The sequence below is a fragment of the Leptopilina boulardi genome, unplaced genomic scaffold, assembly GCF_019393585.1.
Source record: "Leptopilina boulardi isolate dan_hultmark-lab unplaced genomic scaffold, ZJU_Lbou_2.1 LbouV2_51, whole genome shotgun sequence".
NCBI lineage: Eukaryota > Metazoa > Arthropoda > Insecta > Hymenoptera > Figitidae > Leptopilina > Leptopilina boulardi.
The window spans coordinates 1606716-1626945 of record NW_026137996.1 but is presented as its reverse complement, the minus strand read 5'-3'; the positions used below and the strand labels follow the sequence as shown (position 1 = coordinate 1626945).

The window sequence follows — 20230 nt, the reverse complement described above, 5'->3', positions numbered from 1 at the left end:
GAAAATTTTCATTATCTGAATAAAAAACAAATCACAATTTTGTTATTTAATAGTTTACTTTTCAATTTTTGTATTCAAGATCAAGTGTAATTAAAATTAACATAGAAAAATTAAAAACATGAAAGACTGACTTTCATATTTAGATCCTATATAATAGTTCGTACATAAAAGAAAAATAGAAAATTTAGATAATTAAAAAATACGTGTTTCATCTTAAAACATTTGCAGTAAAATGTGATAAAAAAAAATAAATAAATAAATAATTGAGCTTTGTAAAAAGAATCTGAAAATAGAACAAAAATAAGATCATATTTTGTAACATAAAAATTCTAATGGTTCATTGTCTTCATAAAAATGATGAATATCATTTACCAAATTGATAATAGTAATATAATTATATGATAATTTGAAATATACTTACATTAAAAATAAATAGTATTAAATTAGATTCAAAATAATAGTTTTAAATATACTTACAATTCTCATTTAAATACTTACAATTCATTTAAACTTTATAATATTACACACTAACATTGATTAATGAACCATAAAAATTCTTATTTATAAAAACAATATATGAATATAGAATCATATATTTTTCGCCACAAATGAGAAATGTACGATCTCACGACTAAACATTTTTTTTACACATTGTCTATACAAATGAATAAAAAAAAAACAAAAAAAAAATGAAATTAGAAAATAAAAGTAGCAAAAAATCTTAATAATGAGAGTATTATAAATTTTTATAAACCTTTGACATTTTATTGTAAAGTAAAATCACATAAATAATATATTATCAGAAAATTTTCTTTTTAAACAATTTTTGTTGACTACTTATATATTATATAAGTTAAAACAATAAAAATTTACTATTTTGAAAAATGCTATCTTTCTGAAATTACATTTATATTTATATCGTATTGTTGATCCAAACCAACATAACAATCTGACATTATATAAAGAGTTAAAATTAAACGACCTGAAACAAAATTATATTTTTAATTTTAATTTAATTTATTTTGAAATAAAATTAAAAAATTATAAATTAAAAGTAATAAAAATTTGTAATTTTCAAAACGATTAATTTATAAATTTTTTTTTTTTTATTAAATTTAATAGCGTTACCTGATTTTGAGGGTGATGTAAATTGTAATTGATTATTTCGTCGTGGTCCATTGATTCCTGAAACTCTTTTCAATGCCCACAAATCTCTTTGATTAACATCACCTAATATTAAAAACCATCCCTCATCTTTTCCTCGCAAAAAACAAGGCGAATGAACTTTTAAATTTGAGGCGTGATTTTTTCTTCTCATTGTTACAGTCAATGTATAATCACGATTTTCATAAATATCAATAATTTTATTAGATTGCGATGAAAGACTAATAATTTTTTTATTTGTCTCTTCCTCATCAGATTCGGTAAGTGATAATTCTAAACATAATATTGGCATTTGACGCATAACTTGGTGTATCTAAAAAAAAAATTCAAAAACATTATTTTTTTTACAAATTATTTAATTAAACTTCAATTTATTAATTATTTTGAAAATTACCTCATAGACTTCGCGTTCTGGAAATTCTTTTAAGAATATATTAGAAAATTGACTATAATTATCGTACATTTTTGCACAAAGTTCTGGAAGACATTTAGGAATTGATGAAAAAAGAAAGAGATGTTCTCTATTTATGTGCGGTAATGTTAAAACAGCTGGTTCATCAATCCATCGGGCTTGAATTACCATTTGCATTAATTGCGTTAATCTTAAAGTTGCAATTAACCAACCATTCTCAGCGACCACATCAATCATTGCCTGGCAATCGAAAAATAGAATTTTCAAAATTAAATATATATATATGAAAAAAATGAAAAATTATAAGTTTAAATTTTGCTTACTTGTAAAATTCTTATTGATTGATCAAGAACAGATTTCAAATCAGTTGTATAATCAGAGCAAGGTACAGGTAATCTCGAAAAATGTACTTGCATTAATAAAAATGTTTTTGTATTTGGAGAATCGTATGTGAGACGATCGACTTGATATCTACACATTTTTGCCAGCTCCCTGAATTTTAGAAAAGTAAATTAATTTCCTAATCACTGGCGAATTAATTTATAAGAATAGAAATAAAAATAATAAAATATTTACTCATTAAGTAAATCTTCATTGTGTCTCACTGGTAATTCATCATATTCATGAGAATTGCACATTATTCGAAGATATTGTTCCACAGAGAGATTATCTTTCAATTCCTCTTTAAACATTAAAGTCGTTTGATGCGATAAATAATAAAACGAAGCTATTTTTCCCATGGGAAGAGGAATTAAACCCTGTTCATCCTGTAAATAAGTAATTTTGAAAAATGAATCAAATATTCTAATCGAATAATATAAAAAATAGAAAATAATAAAATGAAAACAAGTTGTAAATTCAGATGTTCATTACATGAACATTTTGCTTCCTCTTTACGATCAGCAAAAAAATTTGCTTCCTCGTGGAGAAAGCAAAGTTTTATTGCTACACTCAAAAATATTTTAGAAAAATTTTCGAAAAAAAAAATTTGCCAGATAATGACTCGGGAATAATGCCAAAAAATTGAGCAAAAAGTCTCGAACAAAAAATGTATGGCGCACTTTTTGATTGGTCCAGCGGATGCTGAGCTACACTCACTAAAACTGGGAAAAAATTTCCAAAAATTAAATTTGCGAGATAACTGCTCCGGAATACCGCCAATAAAATAGGGAAAAAGTTTCGAACAAAAAATGTATGGCGCACTTTTTGATTGGTCCAGCGGATGCTGAGCTACACTCAAAAAGATTTTGGAAAAATTTTCGAAAAATTAAATTTGCTAGATAATCGTTCGGGAATACAGCCATAGTGGTTAGAAGAAAGTTCTGAACAAAAAATGTATGGCGCACTTTTTGATTGGTCCAGCGGATGCTGAGCTACACTCAGATAAATTTTTTAAAAAATTTCGAAAAATTAAATTTGCGAGATAATTGATCGGGAATACCGCCAAAGTCTTAACCCGGGAGTCTCAAACAAAAAATGTATGGCGCACTTTTTGATTGGTCCAGCGGATGCTGAGCTACACTCAGATAAATTTTTTAAAAAATTTCGAAAAAATAATTTTGCGAGATAATTGGTCGGGAATACCGCCAAAGTCTTAACCCGGGAGTCTCGAACAAAAAATGTATGGCGCACTTTTTGATTGGTCCAGCGGATGCTGAGCTACACTCACTAAAACTGGGGAAAAATTTTTGAAAAAAAAAATTTGCCAGATAATGACTCGGGAATAATGCCAAAAAATTGAGCAAAAAGTCTCGAACAAAAATTGTATGGCGCACTTTTTGATTGGTCCAGCGGATGCTGAGCTACACTCAAAAAGATTTTGGAAAAATTTTCGAAAAATTAAATTTGCGAGATAACTGCTTCGGAATACCACCAAAAAAATAGTCAAAAAGTTCTGATCAAAAAATGTATGGCGCACTTTTTGATTGGTCCAGCGGATGCTGAGCTACACTCACTAAAACTGGGGAAAAATTTTCGAAAAAAAAAACTTGCCAGATAATGACTCTGGAATAATGCTACAAAATTGAGCAAAAAGTCTCGAACAAAAAATGTATGGCGCACTTTTTGATTGGTCCAGCGGATGCTGAGCTACACTCACTAAAACTAGGGAAAATTTTCGAAAAAAAAAATTTGCCAGATAATGACTCGGGAATAATGCCAAAAAATTGAGCAAAAAGTCTCGAACAAAAAATGTATGGCGCACTTTTTGATTGGTCCAGCGGATGCTGAGCTACACTCACTAAAACTGGGAAAAAATTTCGAAAAATTAAATTTGCGAGATAACTGCTCCGGAATACCGCCAATAAAATAGGGAAAAAGTTTCGAACAAAAAATGTATGGCGCACTTTTTGATTGGTCCAGCGGATGCTGAGCTACACTCAAAAAGATTTTGGAAAAATTTTCGAAAAATTAAATTTGCTAGATAATCATTCGGGAATACAGCCATAGTGGTTAGAAGAAAGTTCTGAACAAAAAATGTATGGCGCACTTTTTGATTGGTCCAGCGGATGCTGAGCTACACTCAAAAAGATTTTGGAAAAATTTTCGAAAAATTAAATTTGCTAGATAATCGTTCGGGAATACAGCCATAGTGGTTAGAAGAAAGTTCTGAACAAAAAATGTATGGCGCACTTTTTGATTGGTCCAGCGGATGCTGAGCTACACTCAGATAAATTTTTTAAAAAATTTCGAAAAATTAAATTTGCGAGATAATTGATCGGGAATACCGCCAAAGTCTTAACCCGGGAGTCTCAAACAAAAAATGTATGGCGCACTTTTTGATTGGTCCAGCGGATGCTGAGCTACACTCAGATAAATTTTTTAAAAAATTTCGAAAAAATAATTTTGCGAGATAATTGGTCGGGAATACCGCCAAAGTCTTAACCCGGGAGTCTCGAACAAAAAATGTATGGCGCACTTTTTGATTGGTCCAGCGGATGCTGAGCTACACTCACTAAAACTGGGGAAAAATTTTTGAAAAAAAAAATTTGCCAGATAATGACTCGGGAATAATGCCAAAAAATTGAGCAAAAAGTCTCGAACAAAAATTGTATGGCGCACTTTTTGATTGGTCCAGCGGATGCTGAGCTACACTCAAAAAGATTTTGGAAAAATTTTCGAAAAATTAAATTTGCGAGATAACTGCTTCGGAATACCACCAAAAAAATAGTCAAAAAGTTCTGATCAAAAAATGTATGGCGCACTTTTTGATTGGTCCAGCGGATGCTGAGCTACACTCACTAAAACTGGGGAAAAATTTTCGAAAAAAAAAACTTGCCAGATAATGACTCTGGAATAATGCTACAAAATTGAGCAAAAAGTCTCGAACAAAAAATGTATGGCGCACTTTTTGATTGGTCCAGCGGATGCTGAGCTACACTCACTAAAACTAGGGAAAATTTTCGAAAAAAAAAATTTGCCAGATAATGACTCGGGAATAATGCCAAAAAATTGAGCAAAAAGTCTCGAACAAAAAATGTATGGCGCACTTTTTGATTGGTCCAGCGGATGCTGAGCTACACTCACTAAAACTGGGAAAAAATTTCGAAAAATTAAATTTGCGAGATAACTGCTCCGGAATACCGCCAATAAAATAGGGAAAAAGTTTCGAACAAAAAATGTATGGCGCACTTTTTGATTGGTCCAGCGGATGCTGAGCTACACTCAAAAAGATTTTGGAAAAATTTTCGAAAAATTAAATTTGCTAGATAATCATTCGGGAATACAGCCATAGTGGTTAGAAGAAAGTTCTGAACAAAAAATGTATGGCGCACTTTTTGATTGGTCCAGCGGATGCTGAGCTACACTCAAAAAGATTTTGGAAAAATTTTCGAAAAATTAAATTTGCTAGATAATCGTTCGGGAATACAGCCATAGTGGTTAGAAGAAAGTTCTGAACAAAAAATGTATGGCGCACTTTTTGATTGGTCCAGCGGATGCTGAGCTACACTCAGATAAATTTTTTAAAAAATTTCGAAAAATTAAATTTGCGAGATAATTGATCGGGAATACCGCCAAAGTCTTAACCCGGGAGTCTCAAACAAAAAATGTATGGCGCACTTTTTGATTGGTCCAGCGGATGCTGAGCTACACTCAGATAAATTTTTTAAAAAATTTCGAAAAAATAATTTTGCGAGATAATTGGTCGGGAATACCGCCAAAGTCTTAACCCGGGAGTCTCGAACAAAAAATGTATGGCGCACTTTTTGATTGGTCCAGCGGATGCTGAGCTACACTCACTAAAACTGGGGAAAAATTTTTGAAAAAAAAAATTTGCCAGATAATGACTCGGGAATAATGCCAAAAAATTGAGCAAAAAGTCTCGAACAAAAATTGTATGGCGCACTTTTTGATTGGTCCAGCGGATGCTGAGCTACACTCAAAAAGATTTTGGAAAAATTTTCGAAAAATTAAATTTGCGAGATAACTGCTTCGGAATACCACCAAAAAAATAGTCAAAAAGTTCTGATCAAAAAATGTATGGCGCACTTTTTGATTGGTCCAGCGGATGCTGAGCTACACTCAAAAAGATTTTGGAAAAATTTTCGAAAAATTAAATTTGCTAGATAATCATTCGGGAATACAGCCATAGTGGTTAGAAGAAAGTTCTGAACAAAAAATGTATGGCGCACTTTTTGATTGGTCCAGCGGATGCTGAGCTACACTCAAAAAGATTTTGGAAAAATTTTCGAAAAATTAAATTTGCTAGATAATCGTTCGGGAATACAGCCATAGTGGTTAGAAGAAAGTTCTGAACAAAAAATGTATGGCGCACTTTTTGATTGGTCCAGCGGATGCTGAGCTACACTCAGATAAATTTTTTAAAAAATTTCGAAAAATTAAATTTGCGAGATAATTGATCGGGAATACCGCCAAAGTCTTAACCCGGGAGTCTCAAACAAAAAATGTATGGCGCACTTTTTGATTGGTCCAGCGGATGCTGAGCTACACTCAGATAAATTTTTTAAAAAATTTCGAAAAAATAATTTTGCGAGATAATTGGTCGGGAATACCGCCAAAGTCTTAACCCGGGAGTCTCGAACAAAAAATGTATGGCGCACTTTTTGATTGGTCCAGCGGATGCTGAGCTACACTCACTAAAACTGGGGAAAAATTTTTGAAAAAAAAAATTTGCCAGATAATGACTCGGGAATAATGCCAAAAAATTGAGCAAAAAGTCTCGAACAAAAATTGTATGGCGCACTTTTTGATTGGTCCAGCGGATGCTGAGCTACACTCAAAAAGATTTTGGAAAAATTTTCGAAAAATTAAATTTGCGAGATAACTGCTTCGGAATACCACCAAAAAAATAGTCAAAAAGTTCTGATCAAAAAATGTATGGCGCACTTTTTGATTGGTCCAGCGGATGCTGAGCTACACTCACTAAAACTGGGGAAAAATTTTCGAAAAAAAAAACTTGCCAGATAATGACTCTGGAATAATGCTACAAAATTGAGCAAAAAGTCTCGAACAAAAAATGTATGGCGCACTTTTTGATTGGTCCAGCGGATGCTGAGCTACACTCACTAAAACTAGGGAAAATTTTCGAAAAAAAAAATTTGCCAGATAATGACTCGGGAATAATGCCAAAAAATTGAGCAAAAAGTCTCGAACAAAAAATGTATGGCGCACTTTTTGATTGGTCCAGCGGATGCTGAGCTACACTCAAAAAGATTTTGGAAAAATTTTCGAAAAATTAAATTTGCGAGATAACTGCTCCGGAATACCGCTAATAAAATAGGGAAAAAGTTTCGAACAAAAAATGTATGGCGCACTTTTTGATTGGTCCAGCGGATGCTGAGCTACACTCAAAAAGATTTTGGAAAAATTTTCGAAAAATTAAATTTGCTAGATAATCATTCGGGAATACAGCCATAGTGGTTAGAAGAAAGTTCTGAACAAAAAATGTATGGCGCACTTTTTGATTGGTCCAGCGGATGCTGAGCTACACTCAAAAAGATTTTGGAAAAATTTTCGAAAAATTAAATTTGCGAGATAACTTCTCCGGAATACCGCTAATAAAATAGGGAAAAAGTTTCGAACAAAAAATGTATGGCGCACTTTTTGATTGGTCCAGCGGATGCTGAGCTACACTCACTAAAACTGGGGAAAAATTTTCGAAAAAAAAAACTTGCCAGATAATGACTCTGGAATAATGCCACAAAATTGAGCAAAAAGTCTCGAACAAAAAATGTATGGCGCACTTTTTGATTGGTCCAGCGGATGCTGAGCTACACTCACTAAAACTGGGAAAAAATTTCGAAAAATTAAATTTGCGAGATAACTGCTCCGGAATACCGCCAATAAAATAGGGAAAAAGTTTCGAACAAAAAATGTATGGCGCACTTTTTGATTGGTCCAGCGGATGCTGAGCTACACTCAAAAAGATTTTGGAAAAATTTTCGAAAAATTAAATTTGCTAGATAATCATTTGGGAATACAGCCATAGTGGTTAGAAGAAAGTTCTGAACAAAAAATGTATGGCGCACTTTTTGATTGGTCCAGCGGATGCTGAGCTACACTCAAAAAGATTTTGGAAAAATTTTCGAAAAATTAAATTTGCGAGATAACTGCTCCGGAATACCGCTAATAAAATAGGGAAAAAGTTTCGAACAAAAAATGTATGGCGCACTTTTTGATTGGTCCAGCGGATGCTGAGCTACACTCACTAAAACTGGGAAAAAATTTCGAAAAATTAAATTTGCGAGATAACTGCTCCGGAATACCGCCAATAAAATAGGGAAAAAGTTTCGAACAAAAAATGTATGGCGCACTTTTTGATTGGTCCAGCGGATGCTGAGCTACACTCAAAAAGATTTTGGAAAAATTTTCGAAAAATTAAATTTGCTAGATAATCATTTGGGAATACAGCCATAGTGGTTAGAAGAAAGTTCTGAACAAAAAATGTATGGCGCACTTTTTGATTGGTCCAGCGGATTCTGAGCTACACTCAAAAAGATTTTGGAAAAATTTTCGAAAAATTAAATTTGCTAGATAATCATTCGGGAATACAGCCATAGTGGTTAGAAGAAAGTTCTGAACAAAAAATGTATGGCGCACTTTTTGATTGGTCCAGCGGATGCTGAGCTACACTCAAAAAGATTTTGGAAAAATTTTCCAAAAATTAAATTTGCGAGATAACTGCTCCGGAATACCGCTAATAAAATAGGGAAAAAGTTTCGAACAAAAAATGTATGGCGCACTTTTTGATTGGTCCAGCGGATGCTGAGCTACACTCAAAAAGATTTTGGAAAAATTTTCGAAAAATTAAATTTGCGAGATAACTGCTCCGGAATACCGCCAATAAAATAGGGAAAAAGTTTCGAACAAAAAATGTATGGCGCACTTTTTGATTGGTCCAGCGGATGCTGAGCTACACTCAAAAAGATTTTGGAAAAATTTTCGAAAAATTAAATTTGCGAGATAACTGCTCCGGAATACCGCCAATAAAATAGGGAAAAAGTTTCGAACAAAAAATGTATGGCGCACTTTTTGATTGGTCCAGCGGATGCTGAGCTACACTCAAAAAGATTTTGGAAAAATTTTCGAAAAATTAAATTTGCTAGATAATCATTCGGGAATACAGCCATAGTGGTTAGAAGAAAGTTCTGAACAAAAAATGTATGGCGCACTTTTTGATTGGTCCAGCGGATGCTGAGCTACACTCAAAAAGATTTTGGAAAAATTTTCGAAAAATTAAATTTGCGAGATAACTGCTCCGGAATACCGCCAATAAAATAGGGAAAAAGTTTCGAACAAAAAATGTATGGCGCACTTTTTGATTGGTCCAGCGGATGCTGAGCTACACTCAAAAAGATTTTGGAAAAATTTTCGAAAAATTAAATTTGCTAGATAATCATTCGGGAATACAGCCATAGTGGTTAGAAGAAAGTTCTGAACAAAAAATGTATGGCGCACTTTTTGATTGGTCCAGCGGATGCTGAGCTACATTAAAAAAGATTTTGGAAAAATTTTCCAAAAATTAAATTTGCGAGATAACTGCTCCGGAATACCGCTAATAAAATAGGGAAAAAGTTTCGAACAAAAAATGTATGGCGCACTTTTTGATTGGTCCAGCGGATGCTGAGCTACACTCAAAAAGATTTTGGAAAAATTTTCGAAAAATTAAATTTGCGAGATAACTGCTCCGGAATACCGCCAATAAAATAGGGAAAAAGTTTCGAACAAAAAATGTATGGCGCACTTTTTGATTGGTCCAGCGGATGCTGAGCTACACTCAAAAAGATTTTGGAAAAATTTTCGAAAAATTAAATTTGCGAGATAACTGCTCCGGAATACCGCTAATAAAATAGGGAAAAAGTTCTGAACAAAAAATGTATGGCGCACTTTTTGATTGGTCCAGCGGATGCTGAGCTACACTCAAAAATATTTTGGAAAAATTTTCGAAAAATTAAATTCGCGAGATAATCGTTCGGGAATACCGCCAAAAAAAATGTTTGGAAAAAAGACGATAAAAATTTTTTTTTGAGGTATTTTTAAAAATCCTTTGGTCAGATTTGAGATATTAATATGATAAATGTGCCTACCCAGATCCGAGTAGAGGAAGACCATTTTTACCACCAAAAACGCATCCAAAAGCATAAAAAACTTACCAAAAAAAATTAATTTTTCTTAGGCAGACGATTTTATTGCATATTCTTGCACAAAATACACCGAAAAGTGTAGAAAAAAATTGATACCCTGATCCGAGTAGAGGAACACCCTTTTTACCACCAAAAACGCATCCAAAAGCATAAAAAACTTACCAAAAAGTTGTAAATTCAGATGTTCATTACATGAACATTTTGCTTCCTCTTTACGATCAGCAAAAAAATTTGCTTCCTCGTGGAGAAAGCAAAATTTTATTGACAAAATGTGAATTTTTTATTTTTTAACTTTCATTAATTCTTTAAATTTACCTCAAATGAATACTTTATATATATCGATCGATTCGTCTTGACGTAAAGAATACGATTTTATTGTATATAACATTAAATTTTTCTATTTAAAAATTTTTTCAATTAAAAAAAAATTTTTGGAAAAAAGACCATAAAATTTTTTTTTGGAGTATTTTTCAAAATCCTTTGGTCAGATTTGAGATATTAATATGATAAATGAGCCTACGAAATTTTATCTAAATCCATTAAAACCTGTTAAAGTTATCTTCTAAACAAAAAAGGGATCCACACACACACACACACACATACATACATCCGGACAATTGATCAGGATCTCATATAACATGTTTCTATAAAGAAAATAATTTGTTTCCGCCACTTTGAAAAGTTTTATAAACGAAAGGACTACAAAGCTTCCTCCACGAGGAAGCAAAAAATTATTAATATTTAGGTAAAATATACTTACATCGTCATAAGCAGCGCAATGCGAATCAGTCAATACTTTCAAAGTACCTTCAACTAATCGCGAAAGAAATCTATTAACATTTTCCGGCTCCAATGCATCTAAATCGTAATATCGTGGATTTTTCATGAGTCTTCGAAAAAAATATGTCCACGTTATATAATCCAAGAATTCCTGTTTATTTTTTATCGTCCCAGCAACTATTTCAGCATTCACATGATCGGGTAAAACTTCCAATAAACTACTCTCAACTGGAAATGGATCGTATAAAAATTTTTTATAAAAATTCTTTTTCACATCGTGAACAAGAACAACAGCAACTCCTGAATCATCAAATTGTGGTCGTCCAGCTCTACCCATCATTTGTAGAACATCAGTGATTGGCATATCCACATAACGTTTTGCTTTACCATCATAATATTCCGTTCCTTTGATAACAACCAAATGAGCTGGAAAATTTACACCCCATGCCAAAGTTGCTGTTGTTATCAGTACCTAAAATATTTTTATTTTGAATATATTGAAAATTTATTTTTTAGTTACAAAAAAAAATAAATTCTTACCTGTATTTTATTGTTAACAAACAATTCCTCAACAGTTGATCGATCACGATCTTGCAAACCAGCATGATGTAAACCAATTCCAAAAGCTAATGTTAATTTTAAATTTCCATCTTTGACATTCGCTAAAATATTGTCCATTTCCTCATCGGGCATATGCAGCCATTGTTTTGGATTATCCTCAGCCGCTAAATATGCAATCAAATCTAAAGCCGTTAATCTTGTTTGTCTTCTCGATGAAACAAAAACCAACGAAGGACTACATGGCGCATGTTGACGAATTGCCTGGAATGTAGGACGATTCATTGTCGCCATTCTTGGACAATAATGTTTTCCTGGAAATCCACTAATATGAACATCTAATGGAACCGGTCTCACTGATGGTCGAAAATTATAAAGTCCCATCTGTAAATAAACAAAAAAAAATTGTTCCATCAAAATTACAGACAAAGGGATAAATCTTATTTCTAATTTTTTTTTTTTAATCAAAAACTTACTTTACTGATACCGAGCCAATCGGCTAAATCGACAGCATTTGCTAAAGCAGTTGAAAGACCAATAATTCTCAATGTACGCGTTGTATGCGAGGCAATAAAATTTGTACGCGAAACAATCACTTCTAAAACAGGACCACGATCCTCACCCAAAAGATGTATTTCATCAATGATAATTAAACCAACTTTACGTACATAATTTCGCGTTTGCCAACTTCTACTTATACCATCCCATTTCTCCGGTGTTGTTACAATAACATTTGCACTTGAAATCACTTTAATATCCGGCGATACATCGCCTGTTAATTCAACAACAGTTTTTCCCAATTTTTGTTCTAATCGAATTTTCCAATCTTTCATTCGTTCACGAACTAGTGCTTTCAAAGGCGCTATGTACACAATCTAAAGAAAAAAAATTTTAAAAATTAATTTTCAATAAAATCGAATACAAAATACAATTCTTACTTTTTGCTCTGGATATTGTTTAAATAATCGAAACATTGCAATTTCTGCTGCAATTGTCTTTCCCGAACCCGTTGGAGCTCCAAGAAGAACATTCTTATCCGAATGATAGAGACAGTGAAAAATTTGCGTTTGTATTGGATTAAAGTGTGTGAATTTGTACAATTTTTCAAAACGAGAATCCTTTAACGCTGATACTGGCAATGGTTGTAATTCTAAGAGATCTGTGAATTCATTAATTCTCATTAAAGTATAAAATAAAAATATGTACAATTTTTCATGTGTCAAAATAAAATATTAATATTGTAATTTAGAAAAAAATAATTCACCAGTATGTGGTGGATGAGTTTCAGGTAGAATAAGATTTTTAAATGATAGTGGATGAATAACTTCACAGCCAAGCCAACGATCACTCACTATTTTCACTAAATATTGCGATGGAAGTGGTTCAGTTAATGGAATAGTCATCACTAATTCTTGTTCTAAATTATTATAAACCTAAAAGAAAAAAAAAAAAAGATTTATTAATATTTTTCAATAGTTTACACTAGGAAAAATTTAATAAATTACATTTTTTCTAGGCATCATAAAATATTCATAATGATGAATTTCATTATTATCTGGATCTTCTATCCACAACCAAAATGCTTCCCAACTTTTTCCATGTACACGATCGTTCCATCGAAAACGTGGAAAAATTTTTAAACGAATTCTTAATACTGAACGTGTAATTGGCTGTAAATTATCTTCCACCTCAAGTTCAGGAAATTCGTTACAACATTTTTTTACTAATTCAGCCACTTTGTGATTTCGCAACATACTTCCTAAAAAAAAAAAAAATGGTAATTGTTTTTAAATTTTCTATTTTTTAATTGTTTTTTCATAATTCTGTCTATCGAACAATACTTACCAATTTCTTTGACGTCCATTTCTTTTAAATTTTCCACTGAAAGATTTCGCATTTCTATTCTTTCAATTGCTTCAATTGGTAAGCAGAAAAATTGCCGTAAAGGACTCATGTGATCCCATTGTTGTAATTCCAACATTTTTGCAATACTAAGTATCCGGCCAGCCATAATTGCATTTGAATTACGCAATTCAATTTCAAATAAAGCTCTACAAATTCGCACTGCATTCTGTATAAAAAAAGAAAAATTAAATTCACAATATTTTATTAAAAATAAAAATTGATTCCTTTTTTTTTTAATTGTAGAAAGAAAATATTTACCTGTGTTATATATGCTTGATCAGAAATTAATGAAAACGATTTTATTCGTCCTCGTGATAAATAGGTTTGAATTAATACATTAACTTTTCCATGTATATTTTCAACTCCTCCTTGAGCGACAACTTCGCAGTAATTTGAATGCAATTCATCTAATTCGTCCATCTCGTCATCTCTCACCTTTCGATAATGAAAATTAAATTTTAATTAAAATTACATTAAAACAAAATTATTAAAAATTAAATTTTTAATTTAAAAAAATATTTACTTTTAATTGTTCGAATTCGTGAGAGCGAGAAATCATTCCAAGAACGTCGGCTTCAGTCATTATTGGTTTTCTAATTTCATTGAACATTTCAACTGTATAATACTTGAGGTAATAATTACTTGATGTGCGGCCCAAATCTAAAATTATTATATTCCATATAATAAATGATTAATTAATAATTTTAATAGAAAATAAATAAATATTTCATTAGAAATATTGGCATAATTTTAATAAAATTAATAATTACCTGTTGAATTAAGATCACCAGTACGAGTATTATAACGAATCATTCTCGCTTTATCCAAAGCTTTCGCAGAAGAATCAATAAGTTCCCTTCGTTTTCGTTCTAAAAGTGGATCATCAATTAGAGTTTTCTCATCGATTCCATATTCATGATGATTGAGTCTCATTCGTACAAAAAGATACGTATAACTTAACCATTCAACTGCCTCCTCAACGTTTGATATTGTTCCCAAAGAAATCTACAAATAAAAATTTAGTTTTCCTTTTTTTTCCATTAAATTACTTTCATTATATTAAAATATATATATATTCCCACAAAGAAATAAAATTCAACGTAAAAAATTTGGAAATAGAAACTAAAATAAATAAAACAATTCAAATAAAAAAAAAAAATTACCTCGGCATTTAAATTATCCGCCAAATGATTAATAAAACTACTCTCAATTGGAAATTGATTGGTTAACAATGAAAGATAATGATTTAATTTACAATGAGATGTAATAATAGTCGCGTGTCCTGATGTATCAAATTGTGGTCTTCCAGCTCGGCCGAAAATTTGTAATACATCCAAAATTCCCAAATCGACAAACGATCCATGCTTTGAATCATAAATCTCCGTTCCCTGTTTATCGAAAAAAAAAATTATATTTTAATTATAATTAATTTATATTTTTAATTCGTTTTTATTTTATTTTATTTTTTTGAATTTTTCTTTATTGATTCTTCTCTTACTTTAATAATAACCGCATGTGCTGGCAAATTTACTCCCCAAGCTAATGTTGAAGTACAAACGAGAACTTTAATCGCTCCCTCAGAAAAAAGACGTTCAACCAAATTTCTAAAACATTTTGTTAAAAATATTGTTTGAAAAATAATTTTTTTTACTAAAAAAGAAAATTAATTTACCTATCACTACGTAACATGCCAGCGTGATGAACTGAAAATCCATATGTAAATAGTTCATCGAGATGTTTATTGTGAGCTTTTCCAAATATTTTCTGATTCAATTTCGTTCGATTTCCATCGGGAGCAAACAATTGTTGTGTACCTTTCTCGAGAGCTTTTTCTTTTAGTACATTTGCTGTGCGTATTGTCGCATTTCTTGCGTGTACAAACACCATGACCTGTGCAAGATTTTCATTTTTGGATTTTTTTTTTTTTATTATTAATATTTCAATATTTAATTAATAAAATAAATTTTTGTTAATATAATTTCTTTTCTTGCCATTGGTGTATTAAATACTATTGTACGGAAAAGGGTTTATTTAAAACCCGTTTATGATCAAATAAGTAAATAAATAATATTGAAATTTTCACTCACTGACCTGATGACCTTTGCTAACCATATTAACGACCTCATTATAACAAACGGTGTTCATGTCATCCAATTGTTGCAATGGTTTAACGGCCTTAACGCCATAGAAAGTTTGACTCAATGGAACAGGTCGAAATCGATAATCAAAATAAAATAATCCCTTGTATGGATTGACCCTTAAAAAACGTGCGACATCCACATAATTTGGTAACGTTGCCGAGAGACCAACAATTCGAATCATATTTTGCGAAGATTCTATCTGAAATTTATTACATTTTTTTTTCAAAATTATTATTTTTTTTTGAAGGTTCTTTCAATAAAAAAAAATAAAATACCTGTCTCAAAGTGCGAGCGACAACTGCCTCGACAACTGGTCCACGATCACCGTGAAGTAAATGAACTTCATCGATAATTAATAATTTTACAATACTCGTCAATGCAATATCGCCAGTTCCTTTTCTTGAAACAACATCCCATTTTTCCGGTGTTGTTACAATCATTTGTGTTTGCATAATTTCACTTTTTGTCAATTGCATATCGCCAGTTAATTCTCTCACCGTCACACCTAAGCATTCCAGTCTAAAGGGAAATTTAAATAATTAAAATAAATTAAAAATTTATATCTAATTTATCTAAAATTAATGCAATTTTGCAAATGTAATGCAATTTTTTTTTACAAATATTTTACAAATAAAATATTTCAAAATTTATTATTTAAAAAATTTTTTTAATTAAAATAGTAAAATTTACTTTTTACTAAAGTTGGCTGTCATTTCGGCAGCTAAAGCTTTCATTGGGGCAATATAAATTATTTTAAAAGCATTCCTTTGTAATACTCCATCTTCGATATGTAATTTTAATTGATGCACCACTGTGAGCATGGCAATATTTGTTTTACCCGCTCCTGTTGGCGCACAAATTAATAAATTTTCATTAGTGTGATAAGCGGCATCAAAAACGATACTTTGTATCCGATTTAGAGATTTTATCCCTTGAAATGCCATTTGACCAATCTGAAACATTTTTTTTTTGTTTCAAAAATCAGAAATTGTAAATTTGATTGATTTTTTTTTTTTTTGTATTTACCTCATCTAAAGAAGTAACTAAAACTGGATCATTTCCAACATCGAGTGGTTCTAAAGGTGGAATTGGTATACTAACTTCTTCACATAATTCAGAATCTTGTCGTTTTACATTTGCCGGAAGCATTATTTTTCGTCCTGAAATATATCCTGAAAAGAATTTAATTTTTTATTATTAAACATTATTTATAAATAATAAATAAATTAATTACCTGGACAATTTGAAGTTGATAATTTTGAATCAAAGACAAATGGATATTTTTCCTGAATCACATAATTTTTATACTTTTTTTTTGCTGGAAAAAGTGGAGCTCTCATTGCCGTTAGTGCTTCAATTTTTTTTGCACGAAGTTCCACGGGATCGAAATTATCTTCCTCGGTGTCATCAATTTTACCATCCATTTTACTGGCGACTTTCATTAATTTTTTTTCTTCTTTACGTACTTGTTTCAATAATTGTTTCTCCTTTTCCGATTGTACGATAATTTGCGATGTTATTTGCGGTTGATCATTGTCTAAAATAGAAAAAAAAAAAAAAATAATTAAAAATTGATATAATTTTTTTCAAATTTAAAATACTTACTAAATACTCGTGATCCTCGTTGATTCATATAATAAGCTAAAATTGTCTTTTGATGTTCAATGACATATTCAATAAAATCGATATTTTCATAACCCAATAAATCGAATAATTCATTTTGAAGTAAAGATCCAGATGTTTTTAATTTATTCGTAATCATTGTGATAAATTCTTCGTAATTCATTTCCAATCGATATTTATTGTAACATTTTTTCATTCCCTTTGTAAAAATTGATTTATCAAACTGAAATAAGTAAACTTTAATATACAAGTAATTAATCGAATATATAAATTAAATATATTTTTTACCTCAATTTTTTTAATTTGATTTGCATTATTTTCATGTGTCATTGTAAAATTTTCTAAATGATCATTTTTAATTTGTTTCGACATATCGTGTAATTTTTCCGTATCAGGCCAACAAGATTTAGCTTCATAATACTGAATTTTTGTACCAAACATATTTGTCTCCTCTTGAGAAATTTTTCCATCCTCTGAATTTAAAAGAAAATCAATATCTTCTTCGGTTAAATTCACCCTTAGTGCATTTATTACCTATTAAAAAAAAAAATTAAAAATAAAATAAAAATTTAAAAATATATTTTAAAAATCGATAATTTTATTTTATGCTTCATTTTTACCTGCATAATTTCGTTGATAAATTGCATGGTTACAGTACCGAGTAATTGTCGAAGAATTTTTAAACTCTTTTGACTGACTACTTTCTCGTTTATCAATAATCGTAAAATAAACATGATTATTTCATTAATAACTTCTGGTGTTTGATCATCTGAAATATAAAAAAAAAAAAAAAAAAATCAAAAATAAAAATCAAAACGATAAAAATTAAATATAAAAAATAAATTTACCGCAAATTTTTGACGTTAATGAATAAATTTTACTGAGCAATGTCATGACATCCTCTGGTACACGTGCACAAAAATTATGCCAACTTGGACCCCTGAAAAATGAATTTAATAATAAAATTCTTTTCTCTTTTTTTATTATTTGTAAAAAAAAAAAAAAAAAATTGTAACCTTTTTAAAATTTCTGTTTGCTCGAGCCTTTTTTTGAAAATATCATCCGGTTGTTGACGTACACATTTCTTTATTCGCCCTAAATCAGTAAATGCTCGCAAAGAACGAGTCACTCTTGGTAATTCGTGCATTTTTTTTTCCACTATCTTCTTTCACCTAAAACATAATTATTATTATTTTTAATTATAATATAAATTCTTTTAACTTGTCAAAATTTAGAGGTTAGGGTTTTAATATATATATACATAAAAAAAATATTTTATAAAAGTTTTATAATTAAAAAAAAAACAATGATAATATAATTTAGTAAATATGGGAAATTTTAATTATATTTAATTTTTTAATTACCTTTTATTGATGCATAATCTCGCTTTCATTCTTTTGCTGTGACACTTGAACTTATCTTCCGGGTATGCGAGTTTTTCCATATGGCGCTGCGATAGTATTTTTTGAAAATTATCTGAAAATTATAAATAATAGATCACGATAAATAATTACAAATTATTATTATAATTATTATTATTGTAATTACAATTGTTGTATAATATTGTCAAAAATTATGCAATAATTAAAAAAATTTTTAATTCTAAAATTCAATTTTAATGAATAATTTTCTAGTAATTATTTATTACCAATTTTATCAAAAATGGTTTTATTTTAAAATATTTAATTTCTAAAATATCAGTTATTGATTTAATAGTAAATAATAAAATTAAATAGTTCTGAAAATAGTTTAAAAAATTCAAGTAAATTATTATTTCTTTTATGAAAACAATTATTGAAAAATTAATTAATAAAAATAATAAAAATTAATTAAACTGGCACCTAGTTATCAGCCTCCAAATTAATTTTGAAAAAAATCGATATTAGCAATTAATTATTTATATTGTAAATAAATAATTCGATATATATTCATAGTTTCTATATTTATCTATACTTTATGAATCAATTAAAGGTGCTCAATCTCGTAGATTTGAAAAAAAAGAATTAAATTTGCAAAAAAAATTGAAATATTATCAAAATTTATGTTAAAAATAAAGTTTTTTGTGATAATTTGAAGAAATTTAACATCATTCAAGAAAGGGTAGATGAGTTGTTCATTTTTCTATATTATAAATAGAGGGATGAATCAACTTTTCCTTTATCGAAAACATCTGGAAACATCTGCTTTTGTTCTGTTTAAACTTGTTGGATACCTGTCTATTCCTGCTGGTTATAAATGAGAGCCTCTGTAAAAGACGTTTTGGTCGTGAAATTTCGTTGGTGATCGGGACCGGAATTTCACTATATATACTCGATTTTACGTTGGCGCGTACGTGATGCGTATATGGTCGTACAAAAGGCCTTGAGACAAGGATACCTTGAGCATTCTAAGAAATTCAAAAGACCCACATCAATTTTTTCGGACTCGCCCTACAAAAAAAAAAAAAAAAAAAAAAGGCACAATATATTACAAATTGCGGCCACATCTGGGATATCAATTTTCTATAAATTAAAAATTTTCCTTTTTCTTTTACAAAAAGATTTATTTATTAATAAATGAATTTGAATCTTAATTTTATGTTATTCATACATTTTTACAAAAGAATAATTAAACAAAAAAAAATTGAATAAAAAAATTTCAATAATTAATTTAATTAGAAAATTAGAAATTAGAAAATATATTTTTAAAAATTACTAATTTTTATAATAGTTTTTCAAAATTTGAAATTAATTCTTTTTAAACATAATAATTTTTTTTTTCAGTAAAAATAGAGAAAAAAAATAAAGATTAATGAAATTAAAGTTTTAAAACAATAATAAATTTAAAAATAATTATAATACTTACTAAGGGAAAAATAATTTATATTTACGTTCCTGATGATAAAATTTATCTTGCAAAATTCAAATAATAACACTTCCAAAATATAGTTCCAGTATCTCTGTGAAGATGGCTTTAAGTTGATTTTAATATAGGTAAAATGAAAACGCCATCTAACTTCAAGTGTCATAGATTTTGGAAATGCGTCATTCACGTTGTTTCCTGCG

The 20230-nt window shown here is 29.9% G+C and overlaps 1 protein-coding gene across 1 annotated transcript; it reads right to left on the bottom strand.

The window, feature by feature from the left end:
• Positions 1–738: 738 nt before the first annotated feature.
• LOC127289783 (activating signal cointegrator 1 complex subunit 3) lies at positions 739–20170 on the bottom strand. Its single transcript, XM_051317951.1, has 31 exons — positions 20031–20170; positions 19399–19615; positions 18551–18662; positions 18203–18358; positions 18035–18126; positions 17807–17955; positions 17475–17720; positions 17169–17409; positions 16798–17100; positions 16590–16735; positions 16254–16516; positions 15839–16082; positions 15514–15762; positions 15095–15312; positions 14921–15026; positions 14586–14810; positions 14193–14427; positions 13946–14082; positions 13681–13857; positions 13363–13588; positions 13023–13276; positions 12782–12950; positions 12456–12676; positions 11994–12392; positions 11500–11901; positions 10940–11431; positions 2153–2343; positions 1900–2068; positions 1559–1816; positions 1129–1477; positions 739–982 (listed from the first exon to the last, which is right to left on the bottom strand). Exons 4-31 carry the CDS (start codon positions 18331–18333, stop codon positions 888–890), a joined length of 6387 nt encoding a protein of 2128 aa, XP_051173908.1. The 5' UTR covers positions 18334–18358; positions 18551–18662; positions 19399–19615; positions 20031–20170; the 3' UTR covers positions 739–887.
• Positions 20171–20230: the final 60 nt, after the last annotated feature.

Excerpts from the sequence above, each read along its gene's own strand:
- LOC127289783 (XM_051317951.1), bottom strand. The coding sequence starts at position 18,333 with ATGCACGAATTACCAAGAGTGACTCGTTCTTTGCGAGCATTTACTGAT. Across the intron at positions 14,811-14,920 it reads CACATGCGGTTATTATTAAA|GGAACGGAGATTTATGATTC; the intron begins GTAAGAGAAGAA and ends TTCGATAAACAG. Across the intron at positions 2,344-10,939 it reads ATTGCGCTGCTTATGACGAT|GATGAACAGGGTTTAATTCC; the intron begins GTAAGTATATTT and ends ACTTATTTACAG.